Source organism: Aythya ferina, assembly GCF_964211825.1.
Source record: "Aythya ferina genome assembly, chromosome: 5".
In the NCBI taxonomy this organism is placed as follows: domain Eukaryota; kingdom Metazoa; phylum Chordata; class Aves; order Anseriformes; family Anatidae; genus Aythya; species Aythya ferina.
Window position 1 is genome coordinate 10,489,113 of NC_140301.1, and position 16,962 is coordinate 10,506,074.

The 16,962-nt window shown below is 37.9% G+C and overlaps 1 protein-coding gene and 1 long non-coding RNA gene across 16 annotated transcripts in view; one reads left to right on the forward strand and one right to left on the reverse strand.

The window, feature by feature from the left end:
• Positions 1 to 16,962, forward strand: part of LOC311437469 — a 317,804-nt gene that overhangs the window by 105,352 nt on the left and 195,490 nt on the right. The window lies entirely within an intron of this gene.
• ANO5 (anoctamin 5) overlaps positions 1 to 16,962 on the reverse strand; it is a 54,090-nt gene that overhangs the window by 7,419 nt on the left and 29,709 nt on the right. For all 14 annotated transcript variants that reach the window (XM_084520778.1, XM_084520777.1, XM_084520775.1 and 11 more), the window contains 13 exons: positions 16,537 to 16,605; positions 15,083 to 15,367; positions 14,621 to 14,734; positions 13,015 to 13,130; positions 11,996 to 12,130; positions 10,651 to 10,756; positions 10,497 to 10,557; positions 9,194 to 9,345; positions 5,381 to 5,455; positions 4,502 to 4,724; positions 1,710 to 1,879; positions 1,367 to 1,464; positions 963 to 1,093 (listed from right to left, as the gene is read on the reverse strand). In XM_084520778.1, coding sequence (XP_084376904.1) covers positions 963 to 1,093; positions 1,367 to 1,464; positions 1,710 to 1,879; positions 4,502 to 4,724; positions 5,381 to 5,455; positions 9,194 to 9,345; positions 10,497 to 10,557; positions 10,651 to 10,756; positions 11,996 to 12,130; positions 13,015 to 13,130; positions 14,621 to 14,734; positions 15,083 to 15,367; positions 16,537 to 16,605 — 1,735 coding nt within the window. The remainder of the gene's footprint in view (positions 1 to 962; positions 1,094 to 1,366; positions 1,465 to 1,709; positions 1,880 to 4,501; positions 4,725 to 5,380; positions 5,456 to 9,193; positions 9,346 to 10,496; positions 10,558 to 10,650; positions 10,757 to 11,995; positions 12,131 to 13,014; positions 13,131 to 14,620; positions 14,735 to 15,082; positions 15,368 to 16,536; positions 16,606 to 16,962) is intronic.

Consider the following 16,962-nt stretch of genomic DNA (forward strand, 5'->3'; position numbering starts at 1 on the left):
TCCACCTATTGTTAATGCTTTTGACAAAATATTAATGCCAATTTTCCACTGGAGAGTCTTAACTTGGTTTAAGAATTGTAAATAAAATACATAAATGATCACTTTAGTCGTTACCAAAATGAAAGAAATCAATTAACAGGCATGACTAATGAAATTGATTGTTCTTTGAGTATGAATTTCATGAGATCACAGCCCTTCATGAAACATCACCAAGTGTACAAAATGACAATAATATAGCTTCACTAGTATTGTAGTCAATCTAGAATACTTAAAATTACAGGGGACCCCTTTTGAACCAATTTTGTCCTTCTAATAGACAAGTATGTATGTATGCGTGTGTGTATATATATATATATTTATATATATATATATAAAACGTATCCTTTAGATTTAGTTTTCTGAATTTCTTTTTCTAATTTCTCAGGGTTTGTAAACTAATTTCATATGCTGATCCTGTTTGCATTACCCCTGAAAAAAGCTTTCTGTTACTTGCGCTCCCTCTGCTGGCCTACTGGACAGTATCACAGCATAGCGCAAACTAAAACTAAATGGATTCTCTCTGATCTGGTTGATAGATCTCACATCCGCAGCATTAGACCCCACAGCATATTTGGCATTCATCCCATGCTTTGAATTTCCACTGACATCAGCTGATAATGTGCTTGGGAACAAGAACGGGATACAGACTGAGACAGCTGGCTGTACTAAGAATAATGTTCACCATTTGAATGAGTGAAACAGTGTTCACAGTGTTTCTATGAAATTCTATCTGCATTTGAAGATAGAGAGACAGCTTTTTTTTTTCCTTCTCCAAATTAGGCTGGCCTATTTTATCGTTTCCAGCTAGTAATCCCTTACTGTTTACCATATGAAAATGGTGCCATCAACCTTCAACAACTTTTCTTCTAAGTGTCAATACAAAGTGCCTTGTCCTCATTCCAAATGTGTATTTTTACACTTACCCATTTCTAGATATTCATAGAATAGGCCCAAGGCTCCAAATGTCTGCAGATCGTGGTCCTGCTCCCAGCGACTATACAAATTTTCTGGATTATTTCTGGCTTTCCGTCGTCCCCACCAGTTACAAATCCAACTGCACATGCAGAATAAGTTAATAATGAGACAAGTAGATCAAGGATCCCTTTTTTTAAACAAACTCCTTGTTGCAATACATTTTTACAAACATAGCTTTCAAAAAAGAGGCAAAAGCCTTTATAAAACAGTCTACTTCCTATGCAGTTAATTTGCATAGACTATTTTTCATAAATTTGTCATATGGAAATGCTCACTAGCCAACGCTAGTTTCCAATAATTTCCTCTGTCCACAACACAGGTATCTCAGTGTACTCAGTGTAAGAGAACTTACGGTACAATGGCCTCTTGGATATTTCCCCAGATCTGCTTGCCAGCCATGACTATGGTGAGCTGTGTCGTCAATTCAATCAAGCAGCCTGCAGGATCACACTGATAGAGACAGATTGGAGGATTAATGGACATGAATAACTGACATTAGCCAGATAAAATACATCTTACTGCTCTATAAGTGAACGAAAGGAGAGAAGTTCTTAAAGATTATTAAGACAATGCTTAATTTTCACCTGGACTGCCGGTTAAAATAACCTTTTCACCAAGGCTGTTAGAGAAGGACATTAAATGCTCAACATGCTTGATAAAGTGCATGCTAAAATGTCATGATCAAGAACTCCTACCTCTTCATTTCGCCAGCGATTGAACATGTATGTGTATGCACCTGGGTAACCAACAAACTTCCCTTTGAAGAATGCCACATAGAAGCAGGATGAATAGTAGTTGACAAACTGGAACAGGAACATTTTCATAGTGAGCCTGTTTTCATACTCCATATGAGTTCTGGGAATCTCTGTGAAACCAGAAAACAGTAACTTTATTTTCCTTTATGCCCTTAAAAGGGTAAAGTTTCATAAATACTTATCACCCACAGTGCCTTTACATCCCAGAAGAAACGTAAAACAAAAACAGCCCTCCAAACGTAGTTCAGCAGATGAAGCACCTGTCCTCAGACACCCTACCCTTAATGACAATGCAATGTTCTGAGTAGGCAGGCAGGCGGAATTCCTTCTTGAAATGTTTATTGGCTTCTTGATACTATCTGCTATCACTTGTGCCTGTTTCTGAGATGAACTATTTGGGGATGCTGCATCTCAAACATCAACTAGCAGGGGCTCCTAGAGTATGATAATTCTAATGTTGGCAATGCACAAGATAAGGAATATTTTTGCATTGTGGCAGAAGAGTATGTTACAGTACTGCTTTTTCAATGTGTAGTATGTATGCAACTTAAATTGACATCAGGCCTCCAAATTATGAAGCTCATAGTGGGGGTGAGGATACAGGCTGCCCAGGAAAGCGGTAGAGTCCCTTTCCTTAGAGGTATTTACGAGATGTGTGGAGGTGGCAATAAGCGAGGATGTGGTTTAGTTGATGGGACTCAGTAGGTCAGGCTGATGGTTGGATTTTGTGTTCTTGAACGTCTTTTCAAACCTAAATGATTCTGCCATCTTGGCAGCAGTTAACATCATTAAGACTTGGCTTGAAATTTGGCTGCTTCCATAATCACATTTTCCATCATATTTATCTTTTTAAGGTATCAGAGAGCCCTAAATACAGTATTTATAAAATGGTAACATGCAACCAGTTTAAGCTGGAAGAAAGGGGAAGAAAATAAACCACAAAAATTGAAATTCCTATGAATTGGTCAGGATCTGGCAGACACGTTGACCTCACCTGCCATATGGTACAGTTATTTCACATCTGAGTAATGTTTTCAAGTTTGGCGTAAGTTTGCATGACTGAAGAACAGGCAGTATTTACTAGGATCCTAAAAGCAGGGCACTGTAGAGGATGCGGTAGTCAGAAAGGTAAGGAGGTCTTCCTAGGATGCAGCTCATGAAGATGTTTTCCTTGTCAGTGGGTTGTTCAAATGCTTACATCAGATACTCAATGTCCGGAACAGAAGAGATAGGTTGTACACGTTTGTCCAGAAGCATTATCTGGCCTAGTCTTTTTTTCAAGAATTTACGAGTTAAGGGAGCTAGAACAGACATTCCTGACGGAGGTAGTCAACATTTCATATTCCTATCCTCTGCCACTTCTCTAAACCTTAACTGCAGGCTCCTAAAGCTGCCGTAGGAGGGCAGCAGTTCCACAGAAGTAAATAAATGACTTTCCCTCTGCATCGGCTAACTGCTGACAGGGCTGACAGTTGGGAAATCAATCCTCCACGCTTCGAAGCAGGAAAACAACATAACAGCCTTCATGCTCATAAATCGTGCCTTTCAAGAAAAAAAAAAAAAATACTAAAAATTTGTTATTTTTGCTAGGGGCAATTTTACTTATTACTTGTTCTGTTTTTCCTTGGTCTAATTAGGCCAAGTGAGGTAAGCAATACACATCTGAAATGAGATGGGCCAGAATTAATCAAAATGAAGCCAATACAACATCCCAGTAAGTTTCTGCAACACACACTTTCCAATTCTTAATTCCACTTGTAAAATGTCATTAGAAGAGATTACCCAACTGTTTTTATGACAGCGGTACATACCGCAAATATCCAATAATTTTCAGCTCCCTACATGCCCCATTCCTGCTGAATATTCTGTGAGCATGGCTTCTTCTTGTGAAGCACCTAAAAGGCCTTGGATGTATAAATCGTTCAGGGCAAACAAAAAAATACACAGTAAAGTCCCTAGGGAAGGACATATCCACCAAGCAAGCAGCAGTCGAACAAAACCTGCCACAAAACTAAGAGATCTTTCTGCATCTGCCTTCCAGTAGGCTTCTCCAGCTCTGGAGCAAGTCTTCTGAAAATAATGTTGCCAATGGCTGTATCCACAATGACACATCCTCGGCCCAACTGCTTCTCAACCTACTTCATCTCTGCCATGAATCTAATTCCAAATTGTAAACCCATACCTAAGAGGTGTATTAAAAAAAAAGAAAAAAAAGTGAAATATCTACACTGCCCTATCCCCCATTCTTCTACTCTCCTTTCTTCCCCCAAAGTAACAAACATGATTATTTCATCTTTTGTCTAGAAACAATGTCTGTTGAAAAGCTGCAATCTCTTCTTAAGAATACATCCTCAGGATTTCTCATTGAAATACTGGGAAGTCAGGACATTTTTAACTCTGTTTGGTGACTCTAATGTAATGCACAATGAATTTTTAATTATATTCTGAACTGTGATCACCTCTGCCTGACTAGTTTTAATATATGCAAACATTGGAATACGATAAAGAAGTTTATGGTAACTATTCAAATGCAAGGAAAATGTTTAGCATGGCCATGGATACAACTGAGTCATTGTTGCTAACCACAAATTCATGTCCAAAATTACTGAGAACCCGTAGACAGTTGGACACGATGGTCTTCGCAGGTCCCTTCCAACCAAAGCGATTCTCTTCTAGATAGCTCCAACGTCTAGCCACTCCTTCAGAGTTCTGTCTTCATTTACACTGCTTACCCATATCAGTAATCCAGATAGCTATTCTCTCATATATGAAATTCAGTATCATGATGATGACAAAGTTCAGGCAAGAGGCTGTGACCGAAGTTGCCAGCTGAGGGGTCAGTAATCCACTGATGGGCTGCAGAGTTTGAGCGTTTTCCATGAGGCTGGCAAAGGCAGCATACACTGCAAGACGATACACAATCACAGCTATCATGCTAGCTATGATCAGAGACACCTAAGGAAAGGACAGAGATGTCATACACACACCTCAGTACAGCTATAACTCATGCATCTTTTGAATTAAGTCCATCAACATGCTTTATACTCTAGATTTTATTCTTAAGGGTATGAGTTTAGCAGCACTGGAAAGCAAAATACACCACAGGTAAAACACTTGGTTATATTACACACATTAAGGCCACGATAATTCTTTTGTTAACAGAAGTAAAGCAGACATTCAAAAAAATTGTGCAGAAGGATACAAAGTCAAAAATGGAGATGGAAAAGACAGGTTAGATTGTATTGTCCACCCTGAAATTCACTCTACAGTTATTTCTATAAAGAAATATGTTGTAACTTCATTGTAGTGAATAATATATTTTTTTCACCTTTACTGCACATTTTTTCCACTGTTGCTTGGTAATGGCATATAAGCCAGAGAACAAGTGAGCCCTATGATAAAACGTCACATCAATTTACTAGTTAATGACAGATTTGCAAGGTTTCTTATCTTTGTCCACTGAAGTGAACTGCATTTTGCATGACCATGGGAAATCAGCAGGACAATAATCCAAGGGAAGCTAACACATTAGTGCGTGTGTTAATGCCATAATTAGTGATGATCAGTAACTGTGGTAAGTGTTAATGGGATAATTTAAAGAAGATGCTCACCCAGAACAACACTGTAGTTCCTGAGATGCAGAACCGCACAGCCTGGCTAGTTAGAGGCAAGTAAGGCTCCATCTCCTGAAACGGTCAAGCAAGCACAGCATAGTTCACAAATCCATAAACTTATTCCAACATCAAGCAGCACACAGAGCTCTCAATAGCTGTGGGAAAGGGACCACATCCAAGGAAAACCACTCACAACCCCTCTCTCTACAAGGGCAGGTATGACATCATTTTGAATGTGCTGAACAAAAAAAATTCCAAAAAGATCAGGACGAAAGTGGCTGTAACAATGCTAGAAGTCAAGACAGTACCTGGAAAGAATAGTTAAACCTTTGCAAAAATCAGTCAGTAGCTGAAGGAAAAAGACCAACTGCTTCATTGCATGAAGAGGGCAGAACTGTAATGCTAGGTCAGCTGCCATACAGCACTGAGTTCAAAACTGGACTGGTTTTTAACAAATCATTTGTGTCAGGGTTTCTTAATGATCATCTAAGTGGATGTACCATGCTTTTCCACACAGCCAGAAAGCATTTTCTTCCACTCCTTCAATATACTTATTTTTGTATTGAAGAAATGGCTGCATTCATTAGTTGCCAATCGTTGCTGCAGCATCAGGCAGCTAGGTCTTACCCAAAAGAGTATTCCCACATAGCACAAGAACAGTTTGCCATGTTCGTGAAAAGTTTTCTCTTTCGCAACCAATTCTAATTCCTAAAATACCAGATCACATGTTAAGAAATGATTATTTCAAAATCCATGCCAATAGAAAAAAATTAGCGGCAAGTAATCTGAATTTGATAAATCTTTGGGCCAGGGTACTGTAGCACACTTCTTTTCCTCTTGGAGGAAGGAACTTGGATTGCTACAGGCCAGCACAATATCAATCGTTCTACTGTTGCTTTTTGATGGCAATATTCTTTAGCTAATTATCAGGTTGATACAGATGTGACTGTTACAGGTGTAATTTGCTGTACTCTCATGAGAAAGTACAGGCAGATACTGCCTGTATCTGCCTAGAGTATACTTATTAAGCACATTTATCAATAAATACTTTAGCCTCTGATTATTACATATATTTTTTTTTTTTATTATGGCAAAAGTTTGAGGCTATATCAATAGAACCACAAAAACAGCTGAAGAGAAGTTATGAACATAGCTATCAGGTGACTTTAAATAGGCTCATAATGTCTTATACCTATTATGCATTAATAAATATTTATGTTCTATACTAGGGAACAAATATCTTGCATTCTAGGCTACTTGAACAGTTTTCTGCTTTGGAACACAAGACAGGCAATAATATGCAATGACTGAGGAATTTTGAATGGAATGTTATTTATTTAAATAGAGATTCAACTGTAATCAGCAAAGGCAGATTTTAGTTATGATCTAGTTAAATAGTTCAGGATGGCATCATCACTGTAAGGATGATACCAATACAATTTTAATAGCAAACGAGATATTAATTCCATCCTGAAGATGGCAAATTTCTATTTCTGTGCACCTTGAACCTTGAATCATGGCCAGGAGTAATTTAGAAATAGTTTTCTGGTCGAAGCAAAGCTAGCCTTGGAACGCAAGAAACTCAGTGACCTGTATCCATATCATCTTACCCAGTCTGCAGAATTAATTTTTTTTCAATTACTGTTCAGTATTACCTATTATCTAATGAAACGGAATTATGCTAAGGTGTGGCTAAGCTGTATGATCTGCTGTAACTGGGCACTGATAAAAGATCATTGCTAAACCCTGCTGCACAAAAGCTTCTGAAAATCTACCAAGGTAATAAATGTGTATGTCATAAAATAGAGGATTATGCAGTCACTGAATTTTTATGGCAGCTGTTAATGCATAGTTATAAAGAACAGAACAGTGCACTATCTCAGTCTTCGATAAGAAAAATATATCAAGGTCCAATTTCTATTTCTTTCCTAAATCAATTCCAAATAAGCCATCTGCAAGATCTGCATGAATTTAGAGAGAGAATGGTCTCTTCCCTCAAGACAGTTACACAAATGCACCTAACCCATGCCATCTTGGGCTGCCATCGGCTGTGGCCAATTCACCTCACCAGACTACAGGTTTTGGACCCTGCCACATGTAACCACTGCTCACGAGACAGTCTATCACTTCCTTGTCCTCACACAACTGCTGCAGTACGTTATCTCAGAGCACGAGGGCCCTGAACTGCCTCTGTGATTCCCTCTGCTCTTTCCTTCCACTGCAGCTGAACCACTGTGGTTCAGTTGGTTTTTGTTACTGTGCAGTTATGTAAGAAAGTGGAGGTTTTCAACCTAAGCATACACAGGGAGGCAAACTAACAAGTAGTATCTGCAAACTAGCAGGTAGTTATCTGTTTGCAATTAGCTGAACTAGCTCATCAAAAATTAGGGTTTGCCTGAAGGGATTTTCCTGAGTTTGCAGAAAACAACACCTTGGCAGAGATGCGCTCAAAATCATAGTGCTTCTCCTCTAAGATCTGCGTGACTACAGCATACAAGTTGCTAGTATAAGAACACCAGCATTAATACTGTATGTGCAGAAGGAGAAGGAGAGACAGGAAAAAAAACTTGTATATGCTAATTTTACTTCTCGTATCTCCTAATAATTAAGTAGACAGCCTTGAAAGACAGGCCTACTGCTTATAGAACAATGCTCTGGCTAAGATTCTGTTTCTTTTCTGAAGACTGGGTCACCTTATTATACTCATGACTAGTGAAAGCAAATTATTTATAGACAGCTCAAGGAAAAGCAAGGTTGATTTCAAAATACTTCAAATTAAGGTGGTAGATGTTGTATTGGAATGCAACCAATCCCTAAATTTGTCAAATATCTCCTTACCTAAATTAAATGTAAATTAAGAAGAGTTCAATAATGCGGTTAATTATATCTCTATTAGATTTCAGACAAAAGTCTTCAGCAACTTTCATTTCTCTAGTGTTTGCCAAATAACGTGTTTGTGTGCCAAAAGAAAAAAAACACAACTAGCCACGCTTGCAAATCTTTAGATTAATAAGACTGCTCTTGCAAAGGAGTGAGAAAGGATGCTTTTAAATGTGTGAAGATTTCAGCCTGATATCTTGAAGTGTGAAGAACACCATACAGATGGTGAAAGATGTAAACTCCACCTCTGTATTCCCGATTTAATATATCTATTTCCTGTGGAAATTAAAATCATTAGAGAATAATTAATGAAGATTATAAACACACCCCAGAAGCAAAAAAAAAAAAAAGTTCTAATTTACTCTCTGTCAAAAACCTAGACAACAAAGACATCTGCAGGAAGACAACCACGGTCTAATGGGACGTGCCTGTCACATGCAAGAGGCTGATGTACTGAGAACCCGCAGTTACTGGTAACCTCAGACAGGAAAGCAGTGCAGCTGCACTATGATGGTGCTGTGCCCTGAAACACAGGGCTGTCAGCTGCAGGACTCACTGACGATAACAAGGCTATGCTGCTTTCAGCAAAGCTCAGTAGTCACCAAGCAAATGCCTTCAGTGAGAAAACAGTGTGTTACCAAATGCTGCTTTGGTATTCAGTGCGTTCAGTGAGGCTGTAGAGGGTGTAGCTGGGATCATGTTCTACAAATGTAAGCCATGCTGATTGCCATGACAAATGTTGCGTGGAGATCTAGTAGCTGAGGGCCTCCCCTACTCCAGTAAGGAAGTAGGGCTGCTTACATATCACACAAATTTTTACCTAGCAATTAGATGCAGAACTCAAGCACTATCAAAATTATCTTTCGGTACATAACTGAATTTGCATTCATGTCCACTCAGGCAATGTACACTACCAGTAAGCTACATTACCTGAGTCACAGGATTCTTCTTCTTTTGGGTGCATTTTGCCTCGTACTCTGGCCTCAGCTGGAGTTGTTGCTGTTCCTCTTCAAAATCAACCAAATCCCACTCATATTTCAGTCTAGCTTGCCGCCTCTTCCAAAACTCCAAGAAAAGAGTAACTGCAATTTGGAAGTGTTAAAGTATAGTTTTAATAGAAAAGCAAACAATTTTATGAACCAAGTTAAACCTGGTTCTACATTGACTCCTATTCTGCAGTCTATTATTTACTCTCACGATGTGACCCATCTATTTTTAATGACTATTGCATTTCAAAGCTAAGACCATAACACAGATTAATTATGTTAATTAATTTAATTCCAGAAATGGATGAAAAGGAAGGTGCCAAGACAGAAAAAGGCTATTTCCATGGTTATGACAACCATGTTCAAGTAGTTTTAATTCTCATATGCAAATAGCAATACACAACTAACAGAGGAACTGTGATAATTCAACTAACTGCTTGCACATAGATGTATAACACATGAACAATTACTACAAATCAGCAGAATTGTTTTCAAGCTGTACATTTGAAGGATTTGTTTTGCTTTTTGATGATTGTTTGATATTGTGATCATTATAGAGACAGGGAATGTCTTATGCTTTTCATGGTCAAGAATTAGTTTAGCTTAAGTTTGTTTTTAAATATCAGAGAGAACTGATTTCGTATATAAACAACTACAAAATTTATACTATTATATGATGCTCAAAAGGCCTTTTATAAACTACTTCAAAATATAAACCTTTGGTAATCTGACGGCTCTTATTTGAGCTGGAGAGACTTTATGGTTCATACAATCACAGGAAACCTTATCTTGCGCAGTTCTAAAGTCTTTTGATGGTACTTCCTGAATGAGTAATCCATGCTTAAAACTAAGAAAAGCTGAGGAAAACAGCCATACAAAATCAGCTTATTCAAAATTGTTTTGAGATATCTTTGAAAAAGGTTTGTAGTTCCATCCTTTGATAACACATACAAGAACTGACCTTCCATTCGCACAAATGTCTGTGTGCGTTACTGAAAGCACTGTATCCCAACTGAACATTTAAGTATATTTCATATTCATCTATTTGTGTGTGTATGTGCATATATACACACACACATATATGTATTTGTCTTTTTTTTTTTTTTTTTTTTTCCACTTTTGCATGGGAGGCAGAATGTTAAAACGAAGCCATTCACCCTCTCTTCTTCACACCTCCAGTGTACCCAAGCAGTTTGGCCAAGATCTATTTATTACTTAACTTAAAACTTGTTAGCAAATGTACTCACCCCATATGCCCATGAAAATTGCAAAAAATAGAGTCGCCACGTTGTCAAACAAATGGGAATACTGCAACAGAACACATAGGAACAGTTCAGTAACAAAACAATGCTGATCAAAAATGATCAAAACCGAGAAGTGGCTGAAGAACCCAATACAAACCTCTGAGGACTCACAGGTGGTGTTTAGTCTCCAGTACTCACACTCTCGGTCACAAAGAGGACACATAATGATTTCTCCTCCAATTGCTGGGTCACAGATTTCTTTGCTGAGGACAAAAACGTTGCACAGTGTTTTTGTAGCATCTTAAGAGCTGTTACATAAAAGTCACTCCCCAAAAAAGAAAAACGTCCAAGTTGGATTTGTTCAAAGCTCAGTATTTGCAGCTTCACAGAGAATATGCTAAGACTCGTCATTATCAGTGGTGTTAACTTGTAGTCAGTCAGGGCAAGCCACATTGAAGCAGCTGCTGCAAGAAAAAGAACGAGCTCTTTGCTTGGTATGGGCTTTCTGATTTGTTACTGAAAAAAAATCAGAGGTGTGTAAGGAGCTGTACAGCACTTGCACTGCTTTCAGGTGACATACAAGCCACGTTATTTTCCATCGAATTAGTAATGTGCTCGTAACACCTTTTCTAAAAGGAGAGGTGTTAACTCAACTTGGATATCTTTAGTGTGACTTGTTATTTCAATTTAACGACTACACTGAGTGAATTTTACGATCCTGCGTATACTTGAACATGTATAGCAGTATTCACAGGTCAATTCTGAACATAAGTTATGCTTGAGACACGTAAGTCTCAAAATGGCATGATACAATAGAATGGGTGCAGTGATATTCTGTGTAGAAATGTAGGTTAAATGCCTGTTGCTGAATTTTAATTTATAAAACTATCTTTTACACTTAAAACTCAACATTTTCTCAAATCCTTATAAAAAACAGTAAGCTATGAAATATCACACCACATCCCTGAATGTAGTAAATCTTGGGATCCTTGAAGAAATAAATACAATATTTATTTTAAAACAAGCAAACCCTGGCTTCTGAGATCATTGAGCCATCTCTGACAGTAGAATACTGCTGATCTGTACCACACTCATGCTTTTGGTAGTCAGTAAAAACGATAACCTACGTAGAAAGGCCAATATACTACTCTGCAAGATAGATTCAAATATAAAAGCATAAGGCAACAATTAACACTTGGAAAAAAAAATTGAGATACGTCAGTGGTATTCTGTAGATCTTATGTGTTGCATGGAATCCTATATAAGAAGTTGTTGCCAAACTGCAATAAAATTTTGCTTTTCACCTGCAAGCCAAGTCTTGCTAGTTAATAGTTACCAGTTCTACACAGGCCGTCCACCACTGTTTAGGTCAATACAGATAGCCGAAGAATAAATTTGTCTGCTTTGAGTATAAAAATTTGTTATTTTTCTACATGAACGATGTTTTCATACTGCTTAACTTTTACCATTATAAGGCTAGGAGATTTCAACATTAAGCTTACCTGCTCATATTTTCATCCATTGTAAACAAGCCATAAAGAAAGCAGATTACGCCGACAACTGCTGCAAGGAATAGCATCTCAGTGTAAAATCCGAGCCAGGCAAAATAGATTCCTATCTTCTCACCGTAGTATTTCCTGAATACAACAAAGAAACAAAACCACAACCATCACAACTGAGTAGGGGATACAAAGCACAGTTTAAAACTGCAGTAGAACAAACTATCCAGAATCAATATGAAACAGTTGGCAAAATTCTCAGGTAAAATAAGAAAATCCATGGACATACGCTCATAAATATTATACTGAAAGCCAACTGTCGCAAGTCATATAGGTTGAAAGAACAAAACATGGTCTCCTTTGAAACCCCACTCCAGCAGGAAACTAATCTTTAAATCCTTTCCATAGAATAAAGCAAAGCAAGATTTACTTTTTTTTTTTTATACTGATCACATGGTTAGAATTAAAGAGTAATTTATCACAGAGACAAAACTGGTTGTGTAATGGAAGTGCCAACTGTAACCCATGAATAAAGCAATGCAGTTGTTATATAAATGTGAGTTGAATTCAAGAAATGTTGGGTAAGGTTAGTTTCAATTGTGGTTTAATGCTGAATTAAGAGTCAAACTTCAGAAACTGATTTTATCTATATGTTTTCAGAACTATGTTGAAATTTCCAAATTTCAAACCCATTTTAAAAAATTGTGGCAGATATTTATGATGAAATTCAAGATATTCTTTATATGTCTTCATCTACATCTAACTATCTATAAGGTATCTATCAGGAGTGCTGGCTAGGTTGTATGAGGCTTAATATGCAGCACAGCACATTTCCATTTGCTAGTAAAAAAAAATATGCTGCGTCCTCCAAAGTCCTACAACCCAATTATGTGTCCAATTCTCATCAGATCTTCATCTTACAAGTGGTAAGAATTTCCCAGCTGGAAACATCTACAAATCAGTATGAGCTTGTATTACAGTGAACACCAAATAAATATGATAAAACCCATATGATATTTTACCTGATGAGATCCAAAGGCTGCTCTTTGTAGAACCGTAAGAAACGGGCCCACTCCATATACAGTGTGTACCTCTCATTGTCACAGTTTGGATCACTTGCCTTTTTCCAGTACTGACACTGTGAGCAAATCAGAGGAAAGGCAAAACAGCTCATCGACAGATTCAAACACTAAATTGAAAGAAGCGAGCATTAATGATGATGTACATCTCTTAATTTTGTGCCAGTTAAGATAATCTAATATTCACTCAATCACACATCGCTTCAGTACTTGAAATAGCAACCTCTTCATATATGTAATGTTTTAAGATAATATGCATTTTCGACATGAAGTTGACCTGTACTATGTAGCCACTTCATGTTTTCTTACACCAATGTTGCGCTAGTACAACACTGGCACTGTGGACTCGTTTGCTCCAGTAGATTACTGCAATAAATGGTTCGTTCCTTTACACTGGTGTAGCATATGGAGCTGCAGAAATTCAAGTTTCTCTGAAATAGAAAACCACTGTTTAACTCCTGCTTCACTAAAAAATGATGTAAATTTAAATCCTGTTTTCTGTAGTTCAGAATCAGGCTTTCAATATAAATTCCACTGGCAGTAGCATTTCACGGAGGGCTGTAACCTAGGGGGATATAAATCAAAGCTGGTTCCAGCCTCTAGACATTGCACTATAATGCACTCAGTGCTGTGTTTTTTGAAGTTGGAATGCAAGGAGGAGCAAAATGAAATTCTGACACTAATTGACTTCAGTAGTGGTCATCACTATCATGTATCTACCCGCCAAATACCAAGGAAACAAAGGATCTTGGTCAGTTTCCTAGAAATTAAATGGCATAAAATTACCACAGTTTCTCATAGCTCTTTTAATTTTATGCTGTAGAACTCAGCTGTTTAGAAACATTTGACAGTTCAGTTTGTGATCTTATTTTTCCTTTTTTTCTGAATGCTTCTTAATCACCAACAAAAGCATGCAAATTGGTTTTTAAGTAGAAATCAAGAAGTATAAGTAACACAAATTTTGCGTTCTCAAACTATTTTAAAGTATTAAATAATTTGTCAATGATTTGTAAGGCTATCTCATGATTTGGGAAGTTTGTTTAACAATTTAAGGTTGATTGTATGAGTATAGAAAAGGTAATTGTACAACTACTCTTTATTACCTGCTTTTTGGTACTCCCAACACTATGACGTACTTTCCAGCAGCAGTACAGCCTAGACTCTCATCAGCTGAACTTATCCCCTGTAAACCTACAGAATGTCCATTTATCCTTTTTTTCTTTTTTAAAAAGGGATCTTCCTAACATTTTACTGCATAATCTGTATCATAAACATTATAGTATATTCCTGTGCATTAAGTTTGCTACAAATTATGTGACTTTCAGTTACACCCCAGAAACTCATCTGTAGGTAGAAACATTTCAGCACATAAAAGCCAAACGGTGAGGCTGGCAGATATTTCTTGTGAATTGTAAAACAGAATCAATTACCAGGACAAACTGAAGGGTTTGAGTACATTTTCATTTCTGCTGGAAACGGCAATGTCACAGTAGGTAAAAGATTAAAACATTGGGAAATGCTCGAGGGAGCTGAAAGCTAAAATACTTACATCATGAAGAGGATATGCAGCTGAATATGTGCCATTATTTAGCAGTCTTTTAATTCCAAACTTTTTCTTTCCTTCTTCTGTTCCATATGGACAACGTGTAAGAATATAATTAACCTGAGATTTAAACACATTAAATTCAATCCTTTCCTGCTTTAAGGCTACTTAACAAAACCCTACAGTGGCTGTGCACTGTGTATAATCTGCAAGAATATACGAAGGAAGAAGTATTTCTTCACAAGGCCTGACCCTGTGAGACTGCGAAGGGCAAACCTGCCCAGTAAAGTCTAGAAGATCCACTCTCACAAATATTATTTCAGCATTCTAAGAAAAATGAGCAGATATTGTGGCTTCCTCGTATTTACCCACAGAGATAACACTTTATATACTCCTTCCTTGCATGTATATTCCTACGGTCAGTGCAAATCAACTTGTAAATGGAAGTAGACAAATTCATGTACGTACTATTCTGTTTCTCATGGATGGTGAGAAGAAAGTGCTCTCATCGTTAATGAGGTACAGCTCCTGCTTCTCCTTGCTGAATGGTGCAGTGAAATAATCCGGCTCAGGGTGCATCACCTTCTCGGGAAGCCTGAATGGTGTAAGCATACAGTCCAAGGGGTTCTCCACCATCGAGGGAATATCATTTTCCTTGATGGGAACTTTAATGTTAAGCACTTCTGCGTATGTGATCAGAACCTCCCATGGGGCATGGATCTTGACAAAATAAATCTTGCCATCTTCAGATTCCTGCCCCGGAAGAGTTAAATCTGACATCAGACTACACTGTGCTTTATTGAAAGATTTATCAGAACACTTGTTATACACAATTTATTTCCTTTTAAATATTTTTCTAAGCTTTCAAAAAAAGATTTTCTTTTTTAGGACTTTCTTTTTTTAAACACTGAATAGCCTATCTGGGTGGTTGACTGAAGACACAAATAATCTGTGCACTCCTAAATGCTCACAAAGGCTTTTCAGACTACATTTATCTTGTACTCTGAGGCTTGAACACACTCATTACATTCTGAGTGCATACAAAATGCAAGGGTTTGCTGTGCAGGGCTGGCCACTTGGCAATCCAGCTGTCCTTCAGGCCACCGTGGTAGATTTTAAAGCTGCTCTGTTTCATGGAGGGGGCAGTTTTCATAGAGCAGAGTAGATCACACAAGACTACTTGCAACAACATCCTATCAAGAGCTGCAATATCTGGTACAGCCTTACACCTACGATAAGGAATAATCTTATTGCAGGCCTCACCCCACAGCGCATGTCCTTGTAGCATTGCTCAGCATGTCACACACACACACAGAGGAGATAACAGCAATCATATTTTAACATATTGCTCAATGAATCTCCATCTGTGGATGTCACAGAGCCTAAACTTCATCAAAAAGTTATTTTGCTCCACTCAGTCTCTGGCAGGAAAAAAAAAAGGTGCTGACTGTCAGCACCCTCAGTTCTCCACTGACAAAGTAAACAATGACACTAATCAACCATCCTGATGTTGTTAAACCAGGGTGCATCCTCAGTGTAATTACAACAGCCAGTGAGCATGTGTTAATCTAGTCACCGAATTCCAAGTTGTTAGCTGAGATTAAACCTAGCTATGAACATACTTCCTATTTACGTGGTTTAAGCGAATTCACAGCTATTTTCAAACTGCTTTCTTTTTGTTATAAAACCGAAAGCATTTAGTTCTTCCTGAAACAAAATACCTTTCTTTAGACAATACTTAAGAGCCTGCCTGGAAAAATAACTCCAATAGACACATGTACTTTTTTTCACTTAAGCTAGTCACGCTCCATGAAATCTGCTAGAATCTCATCATTTTTCTAACAAGGCAAAGTGCTTTATGTTTAGTCATTTACAGGTTTCTTTAGTACAAATTTTTCTTGAGATGCCTTTTTATTTGTTACCTTCTTGTCTTCTGTTTCTAGTTCTAAACCAGCCTTCTGCAGATTGCTCTCAAATTCTTTTCTTCTTTCCTGCAGAGAAATAAACGCACATTACTCACCCATGAAGTCTGTAACATAACTGATCAGTGACTGCAGGCTTCAGCTCCTTCCAGGGATCCTGATAAAGACCCCTTTACTCTACACAACCTCTGTAAAAGCAACCAGCAGACACAAAAGCCCAGCAGACACAAGCCAGCTGCAGCACACCAGTAGACTCTCAGCAGCACAAGGGGAATTGTGCTGACCCACTACACCAAACTTACGTGTTAGTTAGGAATAGGCTCGTAAGCTGTGCCACCCGGGAAAGCTGACAATTCAACTCTGGAGCACTGAGCATTTCTGAGTTGTTAGGAGGGTTATTATGACAATTCAGCAGTACTTCTAAGA